Raw genomic sequence first — 25,778 nt, 5'->3', positions numbered from 1 at the left:
TTGTTCACCTCTGTTGTCATACCAAAGTTGGGGGAAGTTTAGTTGAGCATTTTTGTTTTTGCATTTTCATTATATATTATTTGCATTTTCTCAAGAAAAATAAAACTGCAATTAAAATAATTTCCTAAACATCTGTTCACAAAAGCTTTGAAAATTGTCTTCGACGGAATGCAAGATCTTATAACTTCTCTAACCATAATGAAATTATTATAGTTTAAATGCACTACCCAGAATGAAAAAAAAAAACAATGATTCAACATATTCTCAGGTTGGTATAGAACTGATACCCACGGGTAGCTGGTGGCTAGGGCGTGGTCATACTATTGTGACCGATATTATAATGTCTACTCAGGTGATTAGTAGTTTGAGATTTAGCTAGCCCGTAAAGGAAAATCAGTTAAAAGCGAGTTACTGTGTATTAAATAACCAGCAATTTGACGTACATACTGGAGAGTTCAGACTTGCCCAACTTCAAAGCAACTGATTCACCAACACTTGGGGAAATTTTAACAAATATTTGTGTGGACAGTATTTTAACCAGTGCTGGTTAAAAATTGGGCACTTATTTTAAGGATGTATTGAGCTAGGGTGGGTTTAAATCAAGGTATAGGTAAAGATTCTAGAATAAGATAAGGGCGATGATGAGGATGACAATCATTCAGAGAGTATATAAGTTTAAGACTTAAATTAAGAGCGCGGATAAAAAGGTTATAATCAGGGATAAGGTTACAGAGGGGTTGTGACTCAGTGGATAAGTCTCCGGAATTTGAACCACAAGGTCCACTCTCCACCCAGGGGCCGTTTCATAAAGCTGTTCGTAAGTTAAGAGCGACTTTAAGAACGACTGGCGATCATTTCTTACGCGCTAAACCGTCGCCAATGAATCAGTGGCGTAGCTAGGATTTGTTTCCTGGGGGGGGGGGGGCACTGGGGGGCCCTTGCTTTTTCAGGGGGGCACCATTTTTTCCGGTGTGTATGTGTCACAAGGGCGGATCCGACTTTCGCCAATAGGGGACGGGGCCCGAAATTATCTTCACCTATATTTTCCCCGATCAGTCACTTCTTAGTTTTACTCTTATAAAACAACATAAACATGAACTAGTCTCATAAGCCTTATAAAAAGCGCAAGCGCGCAGCGCGAGCGATTTTTTTTTTTAATTTCATGTATTTTGTCCTGAAAATTTAATATTCTGGGCAATGTTATCTGATCCTGAACAAGATTCGTATGTAACTAGATGATTACTGCGAACGACAAGCGCGAGCAGAAATTTATATTAACTGTTCTAGCATTATCGAAAAGGGACCTGTTAAGGACTGCTTACAGTTCCCACGAAGACGGTATATATTTCAATAATGGGAGCGCGAAGCGCGAGCAATTTCTTTTTTGACATTCCGACCTAAAAATTGTAATTCTAAGCACTTTTTGTATTAATAAATGGGATAGGTATGTAACTAAACAATTGATGCGAGCGCAAAGCGCTAAAGGAAGAAAATTGAGACTTTAGACCTAAAAGCGGGACACTCTATTCATATTTTGTAAATCATAAATAGGATATATATTTAATTGGGTATCATTAATAATGCGATCGTGAAGCGTGAGCAGACAGTTATTTATATTCTGATGTGAAACTGGATAATTTAAGGACATTTTAAATAAAGAATCTAGGCATTCTGAATACATTTGTTTAATAGAACTTTATGGAATACACGTAGACAATAGGAACTTGGCAAATCAAACAATGTGACCACGCAGCGTGAGCTTAAAGTGCTGATATGTAGACCATAAAGCGGACATTTTACAGAGCATTTAAATTTGTAAATGAAAAAAAAATGAAAGCTCGATGTCCTAGAGCTAAAATATGTTTTGTATATTGACTTCAAAACTTGCTCCATGATCAGCCTATTGAGCAAGATACGAATCTCATCGAACAGGCAGTTCTGGCGCGAAGCGCAAGCAAAAATTTTATATAGTAACATGAAAGATTTTTTTTTTTTGCAAGTCTTCCCCTCATATTATTTCATTCACTCCTCTTATTTTCATCTTCTTTTTTTCTTGTCTTTCTCCTTCTTTTCCCTTTTTCTTTTCTTCTTTCTCCCTTTTTTTTTTTTGCTCTGCCAATTTTTTTCAGGGGGGGGGGGGGGGCACGTGCCCCCCAGCCCCCCCCCCCCCCCGTAGCTACGCCACTGCAATGAATATACCATTTACCACAAGAAAGGATCACCAGTAGTCGCTCTTAAAGGGAAGGGGCTGGAAGTATGTATAGTTTAATAAATAGAGTAGAATCCACTGAGCAAAATGCCGAAAATTTCATCAAAATCGGATAACAAATAACAAAGTTATTGAATATTAAAGTTTAGCAATATTTTGTGAAAACAGTCGTCATGAATATTCATTAGGTGGGCTGATGATGTCACATCTCCACTTGTTCTTTTGTATTTTATTATGTGAAATTAAGTTTATTCATTTTTTCCTCCTCCAAGAACTAGAAAAATTGGATTGACAACTGATTTAGTGCGTTAGATATTTATTGCTGCAACTTATTTCATTATAAGGGAGACATTATTTACACAAGTATGAAATAATTAAAAAAAATATGATTTTATGTAATAACATAAGAAAACGGAAAGTGGAGATGTGACATCATCAGCCCACCTAATGAATATTCATGACGACTGTTTTCACAATATACTGCTAAATGTTAAACTTTAATAACTTTATTATTTGTTATCCGATTTTGATGAAATGTTTGGCATTTTGCTCAGTGAATTCTACTCTATGTATTAAGATATAAATATTTTCAGCCCGGACCATCCCTTTAACTTACGAACAGCTTTATGAAACACCCATAGTAAATTGGTACACGGTAGGAAGGAATTCCTTGAATGATCGAGCCGTCAGGGTAGCCGTGCTAAAGCCGGGGTAATAGTATGCAGCGCTTAGAAACATTGTATTAAGCGCTTTATAATGAATGTTGCATATTTATCTTCTTCTTTTTCTTCGTTCGTTGTTTGTTTGTTTTATTTTTTATTTATGCGTTCACAATAATACATTATCAAAAGTATTTACATTGTTTACAATATACAAAATAATCCATAATGTATAGTCATTACAATATAATCATAATACATAATCAAAACCCATAAATGGTGTGAGCTTATACTTCACTTTACAATAATAATAAAACAAAACAACATTAACTAATGAACGCAGGAGACCGCCATCGTGAGCGGATAAGCTAGAAATTGATGGAGGCCTCATAAAAAGGGTTCGTGACTAAGATTGATATTTACTGATCAGTGGGTGCACCCACTTATTATTATTATTACTATTATTTGTTTCTATAATTATTTTCATTATTATAATTAAGGTAGGATAAGGTACAGAGAGTTAAGTTAAGGGCGAGGATGAGGACTATAATCAAGAAATGGGTAAATGTTTTAGAATTGAGTTAAGGGTCATGGTAGGCGTGAAAACTAGTGTAGGTGAAATGAAGGAAGTAGGATATTGTTCCTATAGTATTCTCTAGTTCGAACTTACCTTCATCTCAACTTCTCCTCTTAGTTCTAAGATGAAAGTTCCGAATAATTCTAGTATCTTCTTAGTCTGTTGACTGACGTGGATCTTCATTGCTAAAAAGAATAAACCAAAGAATAGAAACAATGACCACGCTCTTCACTATACGCACATGATTGAATTCACTTCGAATATCTAAGACAATGCTATAACAGTCAGTGGAGATTTTTTTTCGGCATTAACAATTAATTCAAAATAACGCATTCTAACTTAAAAAGTTCAAAGGTAGAAAACTCAGATTTAAATGAATATTTCTAAAAGATCGACCATCGTTAAATTGGTAAAATACTGCAATTGCCCAATACTCTGTTTGTGTAACATTACAATAAAACGGTATATGTAAAAACCTAACACCTACCATAATCACCTGCCATGGAGCGAGGTCAATTGGATAGTAATAACTAGAATAACACTTGGAATGTGTCATCTTAGTACAGAATAAACATTAGAGCTTAATTAGCATACCTTCTCCGTTAGATTCCATTCTAGATGCTGTATTGACGGTATCTCCAAAGAGACAATATCGAGGCATCTTTAAACCAACTACACCAGCTACAACTGGGCCTGTAAAGCAATATTACATTTGGTGATCATAATTAATCATGATATTTTTAAAGTAAAGTTAAAATCCTCATAAAGTTTATGATATCTTAAACATGATTTCTGCATAAGTTTGAATAAAACCAGTTGATACAGAAGGACACAATCTTGGAAGGGACATTTTGTGAGACGACACGAATAATTGGTAAGCAGATACATTACAGAATATAGACACAACATTTGGAAAGGTTTCCTCCTAAAATTATATTAGATTAAAGACCCTTGAAAAAAATCTTCGATATGCCATTCTAATAAGAAAATAACAAAGACAAGACACAATACTATTTAACGCGGACCATCAAAGACTCTCATAATTTTTTTTACAACCTAACAGGTCGGTTAACATGTGAACCTACCAACCGTTGGTTAAGAAAAATCGCGTTTAACATGCATTTCTAAAAATACAATAGTTTGTAGGTTTTCATATAATTTAAACAGTTTTGTAGAAGTAGATTATAGGTTTTCAAGGATTTTCAAAATATAATTGGGTTATTCTTGTTTTTTACATTAAAAAAAAAATATTTCATAGTTTCATTCATTTTTTTAAACCTTGCGTTTAAGCCTATATCAACTAATGTCAGCTGAATTGGGTAAAACATGAACTAAAATGAGACACTACCCCTGCATCTGGTTTTTACTGGAGGATACTAACCTGTGTGTACTCCAATTCTGAGACGAAGTCTCTCCTCTGGTCTATGCCTGATCCTAAATGATGTTATTTCATGAAGGAGGGCAAGGGACATACGGGCAATTTCTCGGGCATGGAAGTCACCATTACGAATTGGGAGGCCCGATACACACATGTAAGCATCCCCGATCGTCTCAACCTTAATTGATAAAGGTAAAATACATCAATCGATATGTAACATAAATCACAACACAAAAAATGGGGGGGGGGTCCCCCAAGAGATGTCCGTAATAAAATTTATGTGAACAAGTTTTAAATATTTGAAGTAAACCTGTCTTTTAATAAAACCGATCGCACAAAAACAAGATTTAGTAGTCGACGTAAATTTAGTTTATCAATTTTTTGTATATCATTAGAACATGAGTTATGATAAAGCAGCATATTTCAGTTCTCATAATCAACCAAAGTCAATATAAGCAACAATTATATGGCTCCGGAGGATTATAAATCATGAGCAATTTATAAAAATTATAGACACAATTTTAAGGGAGTTGTGGGGGGGGGGGGGGGGGGCTCAGCTATGATTTGAGAATTTTCATTGAAGTAAATAATCGCCCCAATTATGCTTATATAAATACAAATTTGAACTTGTGTTATAAGAGGCACCCCAAATCATTTAATATAATTCATTTTGCGCAAAGGGGGTAATTTTCATTAGAATAGACATCGAATAATCAGGACAAAGATGAAATAGAATACTAGTAGGTATTCATTTCAAATACATTTTGGACAAAAAAAATTTCACTAATAATTCCTCTAGCTTTGACGATATATTAGCTAACAACAGCCACAACGTCCTCTATATATACAGTGACAAAAATATCTGCTTTGATAAATTGCATGCTTTATCACGAGCATAATTACAGAAAATAGCTCATCCATTCATTTCGATGCAATTTGAGGATTGTAAAGTAATCCGACTAGTGTGTACTATTAACAAAATGTATTGCAATGACGTTTGTTATTTCATATATAATAAACTATCAGCATGCAGGGAGAATGTGAACAAGCTAAAGATTAACGAAATTTTAAGTTGATAATCGAGTTAATGAATTAGGTAAATAAAGCAATAATGGAAGCAATAGCAATTTCCACTAAAAATTGTGACGATATTGAAATTCCTAAATAGGTAAAATGTGAATGAACATGAAATCAGAATACCGATTTAGGTCGTCTTGCACAGAGAAAAAACAAAGTCAAGTTTTTAGTTTCACAAATAGACACTTGATCTCCTGAACAGTAATAACTAGTTAACTTCATGTCTCAAGAGATAAACAAAGTTTTCGACATCTCTTTGAGAAGTTATTTCCTTCAAAAACGGACCTGTAATTCAATGCTATCTAACCCCAAGCCCTCTGTATTCTCACCCTGTCTACTAACATGAACTCGCTGAAATAGCAATTAGGTGAAGAAAACTGCCATAAGCAATACAATAGATCGATTACAGTTTGGCCGCCATCCCGATTCATTATCAGATTCCGGTAGACAAAATGTTTTCAGAGAAGAAAACAAAAACACCTACCTTGTATACGTTGAAATTGTCAATTACAGCATCGAAGCAAGTGTATAGGTCATTGAGTAGATCAACCACCTATAAGATAAAATCAAATGGGAAGTGAACAAAATTGTTTAAAAGCAATAGTTTAGGAGAGGATAAATAAAAGTAGGCTACACAGAAGGTAATAAAAATGTTTGGGAGCAGAGCCAAAGAAGACATTAATTCATTTTATTTTTTTCTCCGTATAATGAATACAAATAACACGATTATAACCATTTTTTTTCTTCATAAAATAAGCTGCACATGAGAAGAAGATATACAAAGCTTGCTCTTCCTTTATAATGTATTCACACAATGCCTCAAAATTTTTTCTTTTCATAATCTAAGTAATGTTTTCAATATTCCATCTCTAAACATCTAAATTAATTACACTTAATGGTTGTTATTAACAATTTATGCAGGACAAGCTGGATCGAAAACAGTCCCTAAAAGCTGAAGTGGCTGGTTAAATAGCCATTATTATCAATACTTCTCAGGTGTTATATAATTCCGCTCCAAGCAACTCTTATCCAGAGAAAATATGAATCGATTGACTTCATGTCAGTGAATGGAGTTTTATAAACACTGAAAATATGAACACATCAAAGAAACTCATAGAATCATTCGACAAGATAATGATCGGAAAAACAGCCTTCTTTACCTGCAAGGCATACATAAACCGATTATTTAGTCTGATATGTGTCATGATGTTTAGAGCTTCTTGTCCCCTAAACACCTCTCAAATGATAGCAGTCAATTTAAGGGAACATGCCCTTACAAATACTACTGTTCTGAAAACTGATCGATTAACCAAACCCACCTGTATACCTTACTCTACCGATCAATACTTATAAATATTTAAGATGTGTTCGGCTCCGATTTCTGACATAACCAGAGCGTTTTCTTCATATCCGATTCCTGACCAGGATCTTAAGCGATCATAAAATATGGGACCTACATACTCTGTTCAAAAGCAGTAAACATTACGTTCAATATCGACTCTTTCATAAACATTTACCAAACCATATCTTTCATCCGGCCTGTTCTACTTATACAAATCTCCGCACTATTTTCAAGTGAGTAGGGAAATAGCGTCATCAGAGGTTCTCTCTTTGATTTTCTGTGTCAACATAACATCGTCTCAGCGAGGCATACTGACTATTCAATATAGATTTCTGTGACAAATATGTCTGAAACACCAACTCTTCGCAAAAAAGGACTCTTGATTCACAAAAGGTGTAATAGCATGGCGACCACCACAGACAAGCCCACCAGTCATACAGAACATCCAATTATCTACTTTATATTTGGCCCACTGTATATACAGGGGGCGTTTCATGAAAGGACTTTTTTCCGACAAATTTCGTTTTATTCATCAGTTACCATAGTAACAGTGCTTGTTGACACGCAGCCAATCAGAATAATGGAAAGTTGTCAGATCCGGCAACTTGTTGGACAAAATATGTTGATGAAATCATCAGGGAGCACGTCCGGGTATGGTCATTCCAGCGCGATATAAGATCAGTTCACACCGCTTGCTCTGCAATGTCTGAAGTTTTTGTAACAATTTTCTTTCATTTACTTCGTTTGACACTGATGATTTATTCTCTTTTTATCTGCGAATATACTGCACATGGTTTAAAAATTAATCGGATATAGCATGACCTACCTCAAGGGGAGTACTGCCTGATGATAATTTTGTGAAGCCCACGATGTCACTAAAATAGATGGTGACACATTCAAATGATTCTGCCGTCACAGGTTTTCCTTTCTTCAGTTCCTCTGCAACTGGCCTATGAACAATAACAAATTAATGAAAAGCGAAAAGTGGATAAGCGTGTTTCCTATGGTATGAACGTCAAGCAATGCAACTAATAGAAATTGCCATTTGATCGAGAGAAGTCCTCCCTATCTTGTCTATGAAGAATCTTACAGGAAAGTAATGAAAACTTTTTTTTTTTTTTTGGGGGGGGGGGGGTGGATGTAAGGATTTATTGTAATTGCAGTTGTTGGATGTTCATTACTATCATCTGACCACATCAGCATATCCGTACATCATTATAATTATCTGAAGTTTGATGTCACCATAACAAATAGTTTGGGCTTGTTTCACGCATAATCTTTTGTTCCGAAAAACAGAAACCAAAATTCACTTTTTATAATATTTTTTTTACGACAAAGAAAGTAACGGTTATGAATCAGAGAGAGAGAGGGGGGGGGGGTTAACCATTCAAATTGTTAACTCTTGTAAAAAAAAAAATTACCACAACAGGTGGTCATTCTTACATTTATTTTAGTATTGAAAAATGTGAAAGGCGAAAGAAGCCTTCCCAGCCCTCGGGTTCTGCGGCCCCTGATTAAGTTCCATTTTGGTGTCTACAAAAGATGAATAGACAAACACTATGCATCATGTATAATAAAAATAACTCTTACCTCGGCAGAATCTGGTAGAGGAGTTCCTCGGCCTTTCTCTTCTCCTCGTAAAATGCTTCAGTTCTCTCCTGGACCAAGCTTTCAAGATTAGAAGCGTACTGTTCCATTCTAGACAGTAACGTATCAACCAGGCCCTTGTTTTCAGAGTTCCTAGAACAAAAGAAATCAGGATTTGGTAATGGAGAGCAAAACTGATCAGAAATTTTTGCAAATTTTGAAATTATTTGGAAAATTTGAATCATGTACCGGGACTTTCCTTTTCAAAGGAATTTGGAAAGTAGCATAAAAAACACATTTCATGGTATGGAAATGTGCTGGACATAGATGACCTATGCCAGGTCCTTACTCTTCCTTTAATATTTTTTTTTAATACAATTCCCTAAACATGCACTGTAAAAATCAAGTGCTAATATAGCACTTACAGTGCTGGTATAGTGACTGCACTGCAAGTGCTGATTTTCTAGTTCAAATTTAAACTAGAAAATCAGCACTTGTAGTGCAGTCACTATACAAGCACTGTAACTGCCTAATTAGCACTTAATTTTTTACAGTGTGTAAAAGCATGCCATTTTTTCAGTCAAAACAATTTAAATACAGTACATTCTTAAAATAATTAGATATATACCCCGGATCGTTAGACCATACCCAAACATCGGATTATCATGCCATGCAACAGTGAATTTAGAGGTCACATGAATGATGAATCCGTGCTGTCTCATTATTTTTCAAAAAATGAGCAGTTGACATCTTTCAACATCTGAAAACATTCTCGAGATCAAGTTGCAGTGCATCACCAAATTGAGATCAATTATTTAGATTGACCAAAACATCGTGGGATTGTATGCTGTAACAAACAATGTAGCCATTGTGACCTGAAGACTAAATCGGTGACATCACAATTAAGACTCTTGACTATCGATATTGCAAACCGATAGGGTGGGATCTCCACCTACAATCTCCCTTTACTGATTGTGGATTTGAAAAAAAAAGTGGATAATGGCTAAGTAGTAGTAGAACAAACGCCCTATGAACAACAACAAAGATCGACAGCTGGCCGAAAAAAAGAAAGTCACATAAAAATGGGGAAATTCGCCATGTTATATCATTGGCGCTTGTCGTTAAGAGAAGAGACCCATATTCATATACCAGGGCTACTTGTAGAGTGGTCTCATGACTGAAGTGGCTGTCCCAGATAAAGGAATTATCATTCATCCCTATTGTTATTCATTTTTAAAAATTCTAGGAACATGGAAAGGTTACTTGAAACACTAAACTAAAGAGTGGTAATTCCCCCCACAATGTGTAAAAAATTTGTATTGTATATTTTTCTTAGTCTTTAACACATCGAGTAATTCAAATTTTTCGAAGAGTTCTCACTTGTTGAGTTTGCGCATGATTCCTCTGAGCTGACTAAAATCAGGTCTTTCATTCGAATCTTCCTTCCAACAGTTTGTAATGAGGTCCATCATCTCCTGTGAACACGTCACTCGATCAATTGTCGGTCTGAAAGCTGGCTTGTAACCGTTTGCTACTTTCTTCACAATTTCTGAAAACAAGGAAGTAAAATCAGAATACCCAAACTAACAGTTCCCTGTAAGAAATCGCTACTTTGACATAGTTTATAAATAATTTAATAAGTATATTATCACTATAATAGCCATTGTTTTATCTAGGGTTTGCAAATTTATGCATAGATATCGGGAATTTAACCTTTCTTTACTAATCCACTAGATCGTGCCGGAACGGATTACACTGAAAAGGTATGAGCCTGGTAATTTTCTAGGTTATAAAGAACCTTGGGCCTCAGAAAGCAGTAATCGGTATGCTAAATTTGTTATGAATATTTATTATTTTCTTGATCCATTAACGCAACTTGAATAAATATCGTTTGAAATAGGATTACTTAGATATGACACAAAGGTAAAAAAAAATAATGCGAAGAAATCAAAATATCCGACCCACGAGGCTGTAGAAAGGAAAAAAATACCCATGCATGGAATTACGAAAGCGTGAACAAAAGTTGAACTATTACGTATTCGTATTTAGAGCAGAATGTAAAATCGAGACACAAAAGTCCGTGCTAATAGTATACCTGATGTTCTCAGTACAGTAACATATTCGGATTCAGATACTCATAATTCATATCGTTGGGGTTTTTATAAAGGGAAAGAGAATTATTGTTATGACCAACCTACCTTCTGGCATCAAGTCAACATCCTTGATGTAAAAGACTCCTTCTCTGTACATGATCTCTTGTAGGATTATACCAAAGCTGTATACATCTCCTTTCTGTGTTCCCCCAGAGGGTATCTCAGGTAGGCGAAGAAGCTCGGGGGCTGTCCATAATCTCCCTATATCAAAAGAAGAATGTAAAAGTGATGATGATCGGGAGCACCAGTAATTATCCTAATCCCTAAACGATTGAGAAATGAGGGGGAACGGTACTTCTCTTATGTATATCTAAAAAACTACAAATCGAAATATAAAGTCATATGACTTTTTGATTGTGATGGTGGAAATAGATATGATTTTCTTCTTGTCTAGGACCATGCTTTACAAAGCGGGTTATGCATGACTTTTCAATCAACGGTTGGTTGCTAAATCAATCACTTTGATTCTCAAGTGAAATCAGATCTTTTTTCAATTAACATTTTTTCGCACAAGCGCCTGAATGGAAGATTTCGATTTTTTTTCTTCAAATTTGCTTAGGATTACGGGAAATGCACCCATTATGATAAAAGGGAAAGGTTTTGTCATCTAGCATGAGAAAGGGCCATCACAATAGTTGTTGGTAAAGTCGTGCTTAACTTAGTGGACCAAGACTCTGACAAAAAAATCCCAAATCAGTGTCATGATAATCTTGATATTTGACGCCAATAGAAGTAAGTACATCTGAGATGTAAAGGAAACTTATATCTCAGTGGATATGTTGATAAATGAATTTTATGAAATACTTCTTATCATTTTTCATAATAACGTGTATATGCACACTCTTTCAAGAGGTCGCAGTCATGTCATAACGATTTTGGGGAGGGGATCAGGTAATTGAAGATACACAAAGTAAGATTATAGGTAATAATTTGCTTTAGCTTGTACAAAAAGGTTAAAATGACTAATTGTGAAAGGCTCCTGGAAATTTGTTGGATTTTCATCTTCGTTTTCTCATGTATCATTATTGAGTGGGGTGGCGCCATCGCATTCTATGGGTAGCGTCAATTTACTTTGACGGGGGAGGTGTAGTGCGATCTAAAGGTGAGGATTTTTTTACCAATATAATAACATGAGTAATATGAAGTCAAATGACCCAGGCCCTTTTTTTTAACTCTTTTTTTTTCTCCCTTTTCCCTTTTTTTCTATTCTGCTTTATTTTTTACAACTTGAAAAATAATAAATGTATGAGGAAGCGGACGTCCACTGTGCCCCCTGTAGGCTGTAGCGCCTTGCATGTTCTGATTATTGATCAATGGTACCGAGTCACAACATTGGTATTCAAATTCAAGTTGAATTATAGTCATGGTCATTCACAAATTCTCGTCTATCTATCTTTCAGCTCAAGAAGGACATTACGTTTGTAAAGTGATCTTCATTAGTTCATATCAGACTTGTCTGATTTTCGTCCTCAAGATGTCACATGATGCTCTAAGATGAACCTGCTGACATAATTGATCTTGATGGTCTACTTAAAGTATTGATTAACGCTCTAAAGACGATGAACATCTGTACAACATTATACGTGGATCAATTGGATGAACAGAGAATTGAATCCCCTATTCAAGATTCCAAGATGACATTGGAGTCATTTGTTGTAATATAAGCGCGTGAGGAGAGGGCTAAAGCTCGTATTTTTGAAGCACTCGTTCATTGAATAGAATGTTATCTCGCTTGATCTTGTGCTACAGAAAATGAGTGAAGGAAAGAAGAAGATTACATACTAGAACCAGTGAAAATGGTAAAGTGTATCAGACATACAAAACCAGGGAAAAGAAGAAATGAATTAATAGATTATAAAGAAAAAAAAACAGATAAAGACAGAGAGAGAATGAAGGGGCATGGGTTATAATACATCATCAGCTTCTTTGCCCCCAAGCTGAGCTATTGTACTGACATGATCTAGTATTTCAGGGGTATTATGATCGTATTTCCTATCGCTACAACTTGTCAAATTCCTTCGAAAAGGCATTTCGGCGATAGGCAAGGAAAGTGGAAATACGTAACAACCCACTTTTCTGCAAATAAGGGACTTTGATAAGTCTGTGTTTTGTGATAGATAATCGTTCTTGGTGACATGCTGTGGTACAGGGGTAAGGGGGAAAAGAAAGAAAAAGAACCGCGAAGATTCACATCAAAATAATAGACTGTGAAAGTGATGCATTGATCTATGGTATTTGTGAGGTCGAAGCTCCTGCCCTACGGACTATCCTGTTTTTTGAGAAACTATCAGATATCATATGACTGATTGGCCTTTCTATTTAGCTAGGAGAGACAGCGTATTTCGGAATTCAACGTTTTTATTTGTGATGCTTGAACAAACTATGGCGTCATTTCAGTATCATCATATTTCCTTTAAGTATGTGTCGTCATATTTTAGTTTTACGTTAATATCAATTAGGGGTGGCGGCATGGGGGGCCACCTTCTTTTTATTTTTCAAGTTATGAAAAAAGGAGGAAAGGGGGGGGGAAGCGAACATAAAAGAGATATTAGGGGTCGCTTTTTCTCACCATTATTCAATTCAGGTATTATGTCACATTTAGGCCCTCTTGCCTCCTACTCTTTTAAAGAGGATTGATAAAAGTATGTTTGTCCAACCGATAAAATGATCATTCAAATTTTGGTAGATTCTTACCGAAAAATGGGTTGATTTTGACCAATCTTTTTTTAAGTGTGTATCAAAACACACTTGCGATGCCCCTGGTATCTATTATTAAGCAGTAGACATTAAAAAAAATAAAATTATCACTTCAGTCTATTCTGGAATGTTAACACGAATGTGTTACTGCGGCAAATGTCTATAGGACAACAAAAATATAGATAGAAAACGTTAATTTTTTTAGTTTTTTTGTGCATGTGTCCTACTTAAAATATGTAAGGGTATGATAAATTTTATTTAGCAAATTCACATGCCTACATTCTTTCATCAAGAAAGAAGGATTGATAGATGAAATTTTACAAAACAATGATGTATCTCCCCCCCCCCCTCCGCCGTTCACGCCATTAGACACTAAAAGCAGACGAACGATCCTAAAAGTAGGCCTAATCGATAGCAGATGGCTCGATAGCTTCACCTGAATCAATCAAGAAATGGCGCGTTTGAATTTCTACCTTTTTTACTTCGAAATTTAAGGGTGTGAGATGAAATCGCTTCCATAGGGTTTTTTTTTGTTTCGCTCAGCTATGGTCAAGACACTATATAGACGTTCTTAAAGAGAATATACGTTAGGAATTATCATGTTAAAAAGTATCAACATTTTTCAGCCTTATAGATGTGCAGTATCAACATTAAACACTTTGACTCTTTAGATGCCATAAGGCCTCATGCAAAATCATAATCAATGATTTGAGCCATGCCGTGATAGTTATAATCAAAGCACAGTGATATGAAATAGATTTCTGTACACAGTCTCCCTTCGACAGGTACAAACATTAACATCAAGATGATGAACAATGCAGCGAAAATCTGATATGTGTTCATGAATGAAGACATGATGCCCTATATTCATACAAAAATCGGCAGGATGATTTTTGATATTGATAAATATTTGCTGATATATTGCGGGGAAATTCATGGAATGTGCATTGTTTAGCCCCTGTGAGAATTATTATTTGGTAAATAGTAACTGAATATATTCATTAACGTGGTCCTTGTAAAGAACTGAAATATGTATCAAACCGGCTTACTGTCAATAAATTAAATATAAATGTTGGGAAATCAAATTGTATGTTTTCACAAATAAAGATCGATCGTTATTCAAAGTTGAGGTTTATCTAAATGAGATGCCAGTTAATGAAATAACATTTACTAAATTTATTGGTTGATACTAGGTTAACACGGAATGAATATGTTGGTGTCATCTGCAACGAAGTTGCCAAAATCATTGCTGTTTTTATAAACTTCACACGTTACCAAAGAAGATTATTCTTTTATTGTATAAGAAACTGATCTTACCTTATTTGAACTAATGTCATATAGCCCGGGGTTATGCCTTACTAACACAATATTAACAGAATATTCTTTAAAAAAAAGCAACGAGAATTATAACTCACTCGTCATACATTTGTAATTCTGGACAATTGTTCACATTTTTGAAAATTCTGAATATAATGCATGTGTTTGAACAGAATAAATAGTGCGTTTTTTTATATTTTCTTATGAACAAAATCTTTTGCCGAATTTCCTAAAAAATCATTTGTTATTAAACACATATATACATACTTATTCCACAAAAAAATGTTCAAAATGTCCACATGCCACGGTGCAATACTTCTCTCTTAAAAAACAGTATATTTTATCAAGGACCATGCAGTTATTTTAATTTCAATCCCTTCTCATTTTCAATTTAAAAAATCAAAACATTTTATTATCAAATTCTAAGACTTATTTCTGCCTGTCTGTCTGTCTGCCTGTCTCCCCCCTCTCTCTCCATCCCATTCGGTTTAGAATTATTCTTAGGTCTTTTTTTTATTGGGGGGGGGGGTGGATAATCTGTAATGCCACTTTATGTTATTTTATGGTATTTCTTATGGGTTGGCCTCATACAAGGTATTTTTTTTAGGCCATTACCTTCCTCATTTTTTTAAATCGGTTATACACATTGTGATACATTGTTATGAATTGTCTATACTTTATGTATTTTAATCTGATCTCTTGAGGAGAAATAAATGATGTCAGTAAGAACATGCAAGTAAGTGAAAATTTAAGTGAATTGAAAGAGGTAAAATTATCAACAGACTGTAAAAAATATAAATATATTCATGGAGATTTATCGTAAGAACACCTTGATAAATTCGCTGATCTATTATAGCAAACAGATATAGAAAATACTCACTGAAACAACAACAACAAAACAGACGAAATAACAAAAGGGGAATACAAAGAAAGTAAAACCCTACAAAGTGAACATAATGAATATGATGTTGTGGGATGAGAAAATGACCCCTTATAGGAAATGGTGTGGTCCCAAGGGCCTCTACAATGAATCAAAGTAATCCCTTTTGAGTCTGTTTTGCTGAACTTGGTCGGTAAAAAAGTATAGATAGATGGATAAATTAATAATAAAATTATAAGTGAATGTTAAGACTCAATGATTTAGGGTGGGTGGATAAGAACAATGGATTATAGCACAGATAAAATGGCATAAAGGAAAATGAGATAGAAAGACTGAGAAAATATGATTGTATACGATGGGAGAGATGATGACGGTGGTGGTAATGCTGATGACGACGACGAGAAGGACGGCGTTAATGATGCGGATAACATACATGATCAAAATGATCTATGGTGTGGGTGTGTAGGATCGGGTGTGTAGGTTATGATCCACCTATGAGCTTACGAAGACCATAGGTATTAGGTTCGCCTCGGAATGTTTTTATCCAGGCTTGAAGGGCTGGCTTTGGGCTTGAATCCCTCCCTGACTGTCCAAATCTCCAAGACTGATTGGACGAAGAGAACGAGGCTATACGGTGTGTGATCTCAAAAGCTACGGGGATGTCATCTATTATTCATCACCCGGATTCCAATGGATAACAAATACAATAGAAAGAAAGATTAACTACCGATTGATATGCTGGTATGATTTCAAGATTCATCTGCTTCTGAAATCTTGGTCCATCTATATCATTCCATCAGACGAGATTACAATTCCCTCTCCCTTTCTCTCATTCTTCGTTTTCCTTTCTCTTACTGTCTGCCTCCCTCGTTCACTTACTCCACATCCCTACCTGTCTACATGTTGGTATGATGTCACATAACTAAGATTCATCTATCCTAAATCTAACCATTCAAAATCTTGCTTGTGCATTTAATTATCATGATAGTGCATGGCTAAATGCAATTCGTGCAGCATTTAACATGTTCGTGACTGATAAATTCGATAACATTGACAATACAATGTGTAAAAATTATAACGAATTCCGATAGTATTTTAATGCTGTTTACTATGTACTTTACATTGTGGTTTAACAGTTTTAACAACTGGTTAAAAACCTAAAAAAAAATAATATTTAATCTTCATCAAACTAAGCATGGTTGTTTAAACAATACTATATCAACTACGTAAAGTATATGGTAAACAGCGTATTATAAAGTTTAAACAGTTTTTCGATTGTTGTGAATGATGTAAAATCATCAAGTTAATCACAATACCGCTGTATCAATGCTAGCTGATGATAACAAAATATGTGTATTATTGATGACAACATTGTAACTATTCCCGTAAGATTTTAAATGGAAAGAGAGGATATATACATCACTACAATGAGATGGCGGTCGGCGGTGTGTATGCATCCGTAATACAGCTGCTGTCACTATCAATAAAAAGAGTTTTTAGTAAGACAAATGAAAACGAGAGCTTATGTGAGTCCTAGTTCAGGACGTCTTCACTTTATATCGTTTCCTAGAAAAATCGTAAAGAGCAAATCGGATTTTGAATTGGCTAATAATTATTATAAAAATACTTGTGCAGCGTTTTGATACGAACAACATTAATGTGCCTTTTAAAAAGAGTTGCGGAATTCTAATTAGCCGATAATGAATTGATGTCATCTGAAACTGACTAAAGAAACCAGAAATTGTACAGGAAAGTCAAATGATATCGTTATCAAACTAAACAATTGCCACTGATTTTAATGATTTCTTTCTTTTAACAATGTAAGAAACTACACGGTTTTATTAATCGCTGATGCATCTTAAAAAAATCAAGCTGATATTTATGGTATAATAGGGGAGGGCATGTTTAAAATACATATCTATCGCATGTATTGCTACCAAAAATTTTAAAGGCATAACAAATTAAGAAACTAGAACTTTTTCAACGATACATGTTCTTGAACCTTAATGGATTAGTTTTCTCCTTTATAGAGCATTTAAAAACACTTACTTTGATAGTATTTGTAAGAATCCTCTTCATCCGGTTCAAAAGCATGATCAGGTTCTCTGAAAGATGTCAAGCCAAAGTCTGTGATCTTCAACACAAATCTACTATCCACAACACAGTTTGAAGACTTCAGGTTACCATGAGTTTGTATCACGCTATTATGAAGATATAGCATACCCTGAAAGAAATGAGAATGAGTCGTTAACGCATACTTAAATTAACGTAAATAAAAACAAAATTGCTTGTTTTATAAATAGAAAAAAATAAACATGCAACCCTCGAATGCCCCTGGCCACATGCCTTTTAGTTAAAGTAGAATGGAACCCTTTGAAAAATAGTTTGCATAAAAATTTCTTTACAAAAATGAAAAATACGATCAATGAAAATTTGTCAACAACTGCACAAACAATAAAAATTATGAGCATTTGAATGTAGAAATTGATAGTATGACCAAGATTTGCGATTTCACATATGTACAACTCTCCCCTTTGTACACTATAGATATAATGGTTATGATGATACTAATATAATAATAATAACTCGCTTTTGTATATACATTTATATACACTAAATATACCGCATATCATCTATTTATAGCTCATTCTAATGATATAGCACAAACTCTTTATTCATGATATACTATACGTGAAACCTCTATTACATGTTTTTTATGTAAAGAGTACCTGATCAATGGATAGACTTTATGGAAATGCAAATCTAATATGTAAACAGAAAATTAATGGGAGAGTTATACAAGTGTGACATCATATTCATTTGCCAATGGGAGAATGTCAATCACATTAAAGCGATCTCAACATTCAAATTTTCAAAACTTTCTTATTGTGTGTTGAATTGAACTTATTTGTTAATTTCTCTGTTTAAAAAAGAAAAGCAAAGTCAACTTTGATCCAAGGGTTTCATTATCCTGTAAAGGTTATGTCTTTAACCATCAATAAATCATACAAACTCGTCATCGAGCACCTCGGTTGACATAACAGAAAATATCAGAAATCTAATGCGATTTAAACCATTTTATTCATAGTTATGAAGGACATATTTTATCATTAATCACTGCCACTGGTCTGTTGCATTTTTTCACACTGTCAGACCCTATACTTCTATATTTTCCTTATTTTTCTTGATTTAAGCGTGCAATCCTTGATATATTCTATAGTATAATTCAACTCCCTGTTTTCATCTAGTGTCAGTTAATACTTTATTTTGATGGCTTTACGCTTAAAATACTAACTCATGTTTTGTCTTTTTTAAAACTATAATTCAGCTCATTTCTTGCATGTAATGTCTGTTTTAAATTAGATAGAAAAAATCAAACTTATATTGTAAGTTGATTCGCATTTTCCTTCTCTAGTCTAGTCTACTTGGAAAACTTAATTTCGCGAGTTTGCGGCTAGTCAAGTTCTCAGCCATTCAAACTCCTTGAAAAAATCGACAACTTCCAGGTTGAATGAAGTCCTTCTATAGGAAATGGTCAAAACACTGGTCGGTATGACATCCAAGTCCTTCGCATTGATCAACACCAATAACAGCAAGATGTGTTTTCAATTTGCCTTTCATGAAAATAGCCCGGATCGACATGACCTTGGGGAAATATTTTCAATTTGGCCATGATTGTACTTTCAGAGGCAATTTACACAAATAGGAAATAGTGAAGGTTCATCCCTACAGATTTGACAGAGAAGACAAAGAAAACAACGAAATGAAAAATCTTCTCAGCCCCCAATAAAATAATGGTACAATACGTAACAATATAGTAAATTAATAACTTTGTCATGATAAATCGTACTTTTTTATGTTAAATGTATTGCGATTAGTTTATAAGTGTTGACATTTTCTTTAATTCACATTAATTATGTCATTATTTCACTATTTGGTGACATCATACTGATCAATACTGATCAAAGCTTATTATTTCCTCTGCTCTGAGCTTCTTCTATAGATAACTTTTAAAATGAAAACTGACATAATAATATTTTACAATTCGATTTCTCTTTAAATTAGGATTCACAGGAAATGGCAGCACTTTAGGGTACTATGACAATATCAAAGAGAGTATGAAATGACGTGTTACAAGTGGATGATTTAAGATTTATAAAAATCAACCTGTCTAAGGTTCGATTGGCTATTTTGGTTATTGTATCGAAGAGAGACACTAGGAACAAGAAGTGACATATTTTTAAACATTAATCTACATCTGTATATGAGGCGTGACTAAACGACAATTCAATATCAGCCAGCGAAACAGCTTTCCAAGATTAGATCATGTTTACACTGACTTAATTTGACACATCTTGAAGGCTTTCTGTGGTGTGCATCCACTCGAGCGCACCGCTATATCATTGTAAATGTAACAGAAAGGGTAGTTTCCATTGACACGGAAATATGAAACAAGATCGAATGAAAGGGTTGGTATGTTTGTCTGAAAAGTGTTGATCTCTCTCGATACTGAAAGACATAAGGCTCATTTCATATCTTCTTTGGATCGTTATGAATTTCTTGATCACCAATTTTCAGTTACTGCACCAAACCTTACCTTGACGATATCATACATCAGGGAATACTTGAAGAGCTCGTCTAGTTCAATTGAGTCGTTTTCCAGAATATCCTGTCGAAGAAAATTAATAATAAATAAAGGAATTATGAATAGAGCAAACGCAGTTGCATCCTCACTCAGTTGGAATACGCAATAGATAGACAGCAAATTATTCATGTTGAAATAATATAGATGACTGGAGAATTAAAGATTACATAATCTTTGATGGGTAAGGTGGAGTATACATTTCATCATTAATCATTGAATGCTATTTTTCAATAGAACCCCCCCCCCAGAAAATCACGCTGCAAGTTATACTATCAATCACTGACAAAACATGGCTTGGATTTACTCCAGTAAAATTTCATTCTATGCCATTGTTAATTGGTCTTATATATATCGTGCAACTTTTATATGGGCAAACCCATTTTTAAAGACAATTTAATGGGATAAATTGAGTGAAAACGTCTAATTTTATTGTTTGCTGTAATTCTAATAATTTTGTGTATTTCATAGCGAGTCAAGCGACCGAATGCCGGGTAATCATAAAGGGGATAACCTATTATTCGTCCTAATTATATTCAAAGTTCTGATAACGTTCACTAGATTGCCATCTTTGTTCTTCTGAGAGTGAAAGAAGACACATGAGAGACTACAAACTCGAATTTCTTTATAGCTATTGCCCTAATTTTCCATCAATGATTTAATTGTCTCAGACAAAAATGGCATAAAATGTGACAGATGCCCGAGAAGAATCAAAGTTATAATGGATTTTGCGAATCCGGGTTAAATGACAGTCTCAGCTTAGAGAGTATCATCTTACTTTTATACTATCGATGTACATATGCCGACAGTTTTAGGATAACATATATTATTCAGGAGATAGTAGTTTTAAAGATTTTTGTTCGTGTCATTGTTTAGTGAAAAATGTGGTAGGTGGTAAACGTATTTATGTTGATGAAATATTCCTTTGTAGATAATGCCAACTAATGTGTTCTGCTTGCATTATTTCCAGTTCTTTCTATATGGTCGCCATCGAAACCGCTTCTAACCACAAAATATGTCGATGAAAAACACAAAGAAATCCTTGCCAATAAAATATTAAGTGCGTGAGCATGATAAAAAGAAGACAGGTGGGCGAAATTTTGCGCAGTATGTTGTATCTATAAAGGGATATTGGTTAACATGGGACGACATAACATTATACCACAATATCACGATTGCTTAGAGGTACATTTGTATGGTTATTCACGTCTACAAAATGACAAGGGCTTTGCGTGTGATATACGTGCATTCTTTAGAGCACTTAAAACAATGAAATGACATTAACCACTGATACTATCATTACAATAAATTCGTCCCATTGTATTATTATTTGAAAGACGTATAGTAGTGAAAGAGAATAATTTGTATCACTAAGACATATCTGGTGAATACATGATACTTTAAGGGACAGCAAGAGGGTAAAAGAAAAAACAACAACATTTTATCAGTGAGTGAGGTTATGTAAAAGAGGTTTATGCGTGTGTGTGGCATTTGTGCATGGAAATACAAATAAATATCAATAAAGGAACAGACTTTTACGATAAACTGTAATTTTCTTCTTTTTTTCGAATGAAAAAGCAAATTGAAAAAAAAGAATCCCGTATAGAATAACCTATGAGATAAACTATCATAGTTATTATACGGCTCCGTTTTACACCTTTCCACGGTATCCAAGTACTCCCTCCGAAATCAAATTTAACTCAACATTTTCAGGAAGTTCCATATCAGGATTTTTTTTTTCTTCAGTAGAGCAATTTCCATTCTGAAAACTTCATATCAGTATAAAAATGAGAGAGCTGAAATTAATCGCACGCCTAAATCAATCATCAGTAATATACTAAACTGAACTGTAGGTATTTTTGATTGGATTTTGTTAATTAGAATCATAATCATTTCAGGGAGTAATGAAAACATACCATTAAGGTCTTAACAATAATCGCTGACGGTAAAACGCGGATCCATCATTTATGGTCATGTTACATTACGATAATTATTCATGGCTATTTGGTTTCCATCTATTTCAATAAAGACTTTCTTACAAGCACTTTGCAAACATTTATTTGTAATAACATCCGAATATTAGAAAAATCTTAGAGTAATTCAAATTAGTGAATGTATAACAAAAAGTTCTTATGATTAAGGATAGTGTTACTCTTATTTGAATTTCTTGTATTGTCATGATTGTAGTACTTATGTGTTTAGGCCTGCGAGAATATCAGTAGTCGCACATTACAGATTGTCTCACCGTTCAGAATATTACAACACAGCGAAAGATTAAAAGAAATGCAACATGAAATGTAATAATGCTATCTAAAGAACAAGTTGTTCAGTTTTGCGTTGTATGATTTTGAGAAACATGGTATTTTAATTCCAGCCAGTCGAGTTAAACTTTTCCATTGTAAGCACATTCGAACGTGCTTTGGAGATATGCACATACTGAGTGAATTCCCTTGGTTAGGTTTATATCAGAGTCTGTCAATCTTTGTACCGAGTTGAGGCACGTTACGACCACTTGTCAGCCAATTCCAAGCTGAAAACTTAATAAAAACTCTCATTTAACAGGAAATGAAAGCTAGGCGATCATAAAGCCTCCGGCTAGGTAATGATCTTTTACGGGAACATCGGCAAGATAGTGTTTAGAGTAGTAGGGGTAGTGGCGTGTTTAAGTCAAAGAAATGAGGGACGCCTGTGAAATATTGGAAACAAAATAGAGACACCAATGTTATCAGCAGACGATGGAATCCAAGGGGGTGGCTAAATACATTTTATTTCTCCAGTGGCTACGCCTTTTTACACTTCAGTGTCTTCCTTCAAGAACATATGATCCGTTCTTTTGAAGGAGACGTAATACGTTGATTATCAAACCAAGTGCAATAAAACAGTAGAGTGATCCGCAGGTACAGACATATGAGATGCAAGAGCGATACTACCAACAGTGTGACATAATCTCATCATTTGCAATGATTAAATGAAGGAAAATAGTTGACCACGGGGTAAATATTCCAAGTTTAATCTCACCATCTTGATTTATCTGCATTAGCCTGTTTAAAGATAGACGACTCACGGTTTACTTGTTACCTTAACCTGTATCGAAAAATTCTCCCTGATTTTTTTTGTCATCGATCAGTTCATAATAAAGCATGAAATGATTTTGACAACGTTGAAAGATCATAATAATCGAGGTCATTTCTAATTCAGCGGAATGTTAACAACCCTAATAAGCAAACAATGAATTCGTGTCCCCAGAACTTTTGAAGTTAAATCATTGAATTGGAATATGTGCAAAACGGAAACCTGATAAATAAAATAAAAAAATCGACATTCAATAAAGTGATAATGCCGTGAGTCATAAATACTTCTATATATATATCAGCGCGTTTTTAGCAGAATCTGAAGAGAACGTATCACTTCAGGCTCCTGAGGTTATTCTGCTTGACATAATGAACGAAACCAATGTTCTCTATTTCGAAAGATGATATTGGAAAGCGAACAACTTCTCGTCATGTGCTGAAGGTCATTTAATTAAATTGGAATTTAAGTTGGAAAAACCTTGTTAGGGATTCGATTTGTCTCTCTCTTGTCGCTACGTATCTAGACAAACTAAAACAAGCCTGTAAGCCATGGAAAATGACAGCGACCTCTACAAACTGCCAATCATGGTAAAGAACAACCATATAAAGATTACTAACAATACACGCTCCCGCCGATCTATATACTTGTGACTTGGCTTCATTTCTTCTTTCTTCCTGTTAAGGTTTCACAATTTTGCAATCATTACGAATGATTTGACACATCTCGTACTCCGGGCTAAAGGGGTACTCCGGGCTAAATATATTTAAAGAATAAAATTTACAGAGCAAAATGCTGGAAATTTCATCAAAATCTGATAAAAAATAACAAGATTATTGAATTTCTTTTGCAGTATTTTGTGGAAACAATTATATGCACGTTGTCATGAATATTCATTAGGTGGGCTGATGATGTCACATCCCCACTTTCCTTTTTCTCATGCTATTACATGAAATGTTAATTTTTTATTTTTTTTTCCACAAATTTGTGAGTGGTATGTCTCCCTCATAATGAAATAAGTTGCAGCAATGAATTTTCTAATGCACTAAATCAGTTGCCAATTAATTTTTTTTTTGTTCTTTGAGGAAAAATGGATAACCCTAGTTTCATATAATAAAATACAAAATAACAAGTGGGGACATGAAATCAGTTTACTCATTGAATATTCATGAAGACATGCCTTGAACTGTTTCACCGAAATAATTCAAAACTTCAAAATGCCTTATCTTTGTAATCTTTGTCCGATTTTGATTTAAAAAAAATCAGTGTAACGTTTGTTTGTTTTTTCTTTATCTGTTCAAATCATACCATTTTAAGCCTGGAATATCCCTTCGATAAATTGTCGTTTTTATTTTCTTTTTGAAAGGCACACAAAATTTAAGACCCCAAAATGTGGCATCCTTCTTAGTCAAACATAAAACAGAAAAGAGGAGGGGCGCTTGTATGTTGATTATGGCAGAAGTTATGACATACCTGTAAGCTACCTTTGGGGCAATACTCAGTCATGATGCTGATGTTGGGTGCGTCGATGCATGCTCCGATAAACTTGATCACGTGATCATGCTGAAGGTCACGGACCTGGAACAGAGAGGAAAGATCATAATTTTTATGAGGAGAAAAAAATTACAAGAGCGTATCCCTCGAATCAAACAAGCGAGACAATCATATTGCTTAACTTTCTAATACTTCTTTGCATGGTGGTTGAACAGCAACCAATAGGAAAAGGTCAACCCCCCCCCCCCCCACCACCACGACCGTGAAGAAGAAGATGTCTTCTAACAGATTTTCCGGTCTTTTCCGGTTGGCTATTTGAAATTTTTTATTACGTCCAAAATCAAGAAAAAAAAATATTTTAAATTAAAAAACACACAGCCATGACATTTTGTATTCAACTTAGAAAGATACGACTCCTGTGTAAAATCAGACAGCATTACATTTCCAACAATGAGTTTTAGGTTTTGAACTTGGCAATTTTTTCCATTTTGGTCTTATTGTAAACTGGTTCAGGATCATTATTACCATAATTATTCTAATCACTATGACTATCAATATTACTATTACTACGTCTAGATGGTATAACTACACTACACATCAAATCGGACGCGTCCGAGAATTAATCAACAATTGGTACGCCATGCTTCGCGATCTGACATGAGAGTTGGTAAATCATGTATTAATATACACAGTGTTT

The 25,778-nt window shown here is 34.5% G+C and overlaps 1 protein-coding gene across 1 annotated transcript in view; it reads right to left on the bottom strand.

Moving 5' to 3' along the window:
* LOC129256748 (atrial natriuretic peptide receptor 2-like) overlaps positions 1 to 25,162 on the bottom strand; it is a 30,834-nt gene extending 5,672 nt beyond the window's left edge. Inside the window, exons 1-11 of the mRNA XM_054894916.2 lie at positions 25,061 to 25,162; positions 20,474 to 20,545; positions 17,926 to 18,100; positions 11,028 to 11,183; positions 10,210 to 10,378; positions 8,833 to 8,982; positions 8,069 to 8,192; positions 6,385 to 6,453; positions 4,827 to 5,001; positions 4,040 to 4,138; positions 3,539 to 3,630 (exon numbers count right to left, since the gene is read on the bottom strand). Coding sequence (XP_054750891.1) covers positions 3,539 to 3,630; positions 4,040 to 4,138; positions 4,827 to 5,001; positions 6,385 to 6,453; positions 8,069 to 8,192; positions 8,833 to 8,982; positions 10,210 to 10,378; positions 11,028 to 11,183; positions 17,926 to 18,100; positions 20,474 to 20,545; positions 25,061 to 25,093 — 1,314 coding nt within the window. The 5' untranslated portion in view covers positions 25,094 to 25,162. The remainder of the gene's footprint in view (positions 1 to 3,538; positions 3,631 to 4,039; positions 4,139 to 4,826; positions 5,002 to 6,384; positions 6,454 to 8,068; positions 8,193 to 8,832; positions 8,983 to 10,209; positions 10,379 to 11,027; positions 11,184 to 17,925; positions 18,101 to 20,473; positions 20,546 to 25,060) is intronic.
* Positions 25,163 to 25,778: the final 616 nt, after the last annotated feature.

This window comes from Lytechinus pictus, chromosome 3, assembly GCF_037042905.1.
Source record: "Lytechinus pictus isolate F3 Inbred chromosome 3, Lp3.0, whole genome shotgun sequence".
Taxonomy (NCBI): domain Eukaryota; kingdom Metazoa; phylum Echinodermata; class Echinoidea; order Temnopleuroida; family Toxopneustidae; genus Lytechinus; species Lytechinus pictus.
Note: the sequence above shows the minus strand (reverse complement) of the source record. Positions and strands in the feature narration are given on the sequence as shown.